The 2,714-nt window shown below is 43.5% G+C and overlaps 1 protein-coding gene across 1 annotated transcript; it reads left to right on the top strand.

Moving 5' to 3' along the window:
- Positions 1-588: 588 nt before the first annotated feature.
- Positions 589-1,413, top strand: LOC135207151 (uncharacterized). The gene has a single exon (XM_064238739.1). It carries the CDS (start codon positions 589-591, stop codon positions 1,411-1,413), a length of 825 nt encoding a protein of 274 aa, XP_064094809.1.
- The last annotated feature ends 1,301 nt before the right edge of the window (positions 1,414-2,714 follow it).

Here is a 2,714-nt window from a genome sequence, read left to right on the forward strand (position 1 = left end):
GCTCGACCACGTCAGGTACTAGAGTTCTACGGGGGTGAGGTGGCATGCCGTCCATCCTCACCCTCCTTCATATCCCAAGATATAGACTAAATCATGTCCAAAACCAAGCCAATAGTCGTCATCATAGAATCCATACCTTATAGGGGGAGGAAGGCAGAAAGATGAAATGTTTTTAGTAGAAGAAAAAGGGCTGACTTATTTCGTTGGATCAAAAGCTGGGCACCAAGGCCCAGCGAGAAAGCAGTTCCCACCAGGCATCAGGGCCCAGCTGCTGAACCCTAAGCCCCCCATCCTCGGCAAGGCTTCAGCATCTGGGGGCCCATCGAAAGAAATTCTCCCAGCTACCAAATATCCAGTGACAACAAAGATGCACAGTAAAGAAGGACGCAACTACCCAATGAGGAAACCCTGAAGGTGGAGGCAACATTTAAGGGTAATATCCCTCCCTTCATCGATCTCGGAATCCTCGGCACCTACCACAGAAGCCTTTGTTCCTGAGCCACTACGATGTTTCAAGTGCCAGAAAGTACGGACACCACAGGAGAGAATGTACTTCCCACCACGTCTGCGGAATATGCAGCCTGAAACATGAAACTGACGTTTGCCTCCAGAAATTCAAATCAAAGGGCCACACTGTTGCCCGATGCCCCAACTGTCACCAGTCGCACCATGCATGGTTCAGAGGATGCCCTGTCAGACTGGAGAAGATCTGGATGGATAAAGGGCATAACTCCACCACCTGCAAGACCTCAAGACCGCCAGCCGCCCCCAAGACGACCTCCAAGCCAACCAAGGATTGATCCCAGGACCAACCTACCTCCTCCACCACAAACTCCTCATCCTTTTAACCAAAAACCACGTCATTATATCCCAAACCCCTCATCCTTTCCTTCCCTCCAACCTCCAATTCCCAAACCCCTTCCAACACCCCCGACCCCTAAGGTTATTCCCTCAACCCCTCAGTTTATTCCCCCAACCCCTCAGGTTATTCCTCCAGCCTTTGCATCGCCGAAGACGCCGACTCCTGCTCGTGTCGAAGCAGGAACTCAGACAGAACAAGCACCAGTTGAAGATATGCAGTTCGAGACAACTACTGAAGCTCCCGTTTTGTATGCCGAGGCTGGAACGCAAACAGAGGACTTCACACCTAAGAAAGAACTCAAATCTGTCGCCTCTGGGAGTGAATTCCGCTTCGTAGGAGAACAAGGGATAAACAAGCTCCTGATGACCTATGACGAATTCAATGCCTTCGTTCATCGAGCCCTATCCGACAAACATTACACTTTTAACGAACGACTGTTTACAGATCTTTTCCAGGAAGCCCTCAACTTTGAGATCTCCCTCCCAGATGATTTCCTCCAATCTGAATTTCGATTCAGAACTCCTCAAAGACAATTACCAATTCTGCAATAGAACAATCATCAACTGTTCTCTGAGCTCGTCCACGCTCTGTTGGACCTAGGGATCAGTTCCAGATGACCTCCTTCGTGAAAAGTGCTGTTTATAGCATTAACTGCTTTTTCTTTTACTAAACAATCCTCCTTTCCCCTCCGTTTTTCGGCCGCCTCACGTCTAACGACCGAATATTTCAACTGTCACTCTAACTACCGCTTAAGCTGTTGTTTACTTTTGTTTTGCTTTCTCTAAAACTTATAATATTTCGTTTTTCTCTCGCCGAATCTCTATTACTAACGATCGGCACTTTTTATTCTATTGTCGTTAAGTGAAATATGGTACTTGAACTCAATAGAGTTTTGTGTGCTTTTTTTCCCGTTTTTCTACGACTATAAATTTTTCGTTTTCCTTACTGGCTATCTCTGACTCGCCAGGACTCGCTACTATCGATCTTTATCTCCTACTAATGGGTACCTTACGGTTTAAAGGGGTTTGTAACCTTGCCTGTTCACCTTTCCTTTCCTTTTTCAAATCATACCATCTCACTTGCATAACCCATAGAATCATAAATAAAAGCTCACCTCATATCCTTAAAAATCACCTTTCCACATCCAAAAATTCAAATGACCTACGGGCTGCTCTATGAGCAAGAGCTCGTGCTGGCAAAAAGCCAGCTTAATCTTCAACAACAACATCATATTTGTATCAGTACGCTTGATAACGTCAATACGTATAGGTTGACGAAACAGCTGTCGCGTTTTTGTAAAAATGCTGGAGTAAATGGAAGAACCCCAGTTATGTGTCCATTAGTAACCTGACAATGAAGTGAAGAAAATAATTAGAAAATATGAATCAATTTCAAAAAAGCTGATAAACAGTGAAAAAGCCATTCTATTCAATGAAGATATATATATATATATATATATATATATGTAAAATAGTTGTCATTAATTTCTAGATTATTTAAGTTTTTAGATTTTTAATGTTAAGTATTGAAGTGTTGTATTTTTTCTTTATTAGCTTTTTGTCTCCTCACCCGGTGGTTATCTTGATGTTTTTATTGGCTAACGCCTGTTTTATATTTTCAAGTTGTGTTGGTTACGTGGCTGTGCTCCTTCGTTATCCTAGGGATGGAGGTTTACTCTTGGAGGTTTTCCCTCAGTAAGTGTTTCTGAGCCTCCAACCTTGAAGGGCACGACTATTGCTGTTGAAACTATATTGATTCCTCGCCCTATTGCAGAACTACGTCTTGAAGCTGTATAACATATTGGATATCCTTTCTCTGCAGCAAGGATATTTTTTCTTCAATTTCTGCACTG

The sequence above is a fragment of the Macrobrachium nipponense genome, chromosome 32 (genome assembly GCF_015104395.2).
Source record: "Macrobrachium nipponense isolate FS-2020 chromosome 32, ASM1510439v2, whole genome shotgun sequence".
Taxonomy (NCBI): domain Eukaryota; kingdom Metazoa; phylum Arthropoda; class Malacostraca; order Decapoda; family Palaemonidae; genus Macrobrachium; species Macrobrachium nipponense.

What these genes read in the sequence shown, in the direction of transcription:
- LOC135207151 (XM_064238739.1), top strand. Translation starts at nt 589, where the DNA reads ATGAAACTGACGTTTGCCTCCAGAAATTCAAATCAAAGGGCCACACTG.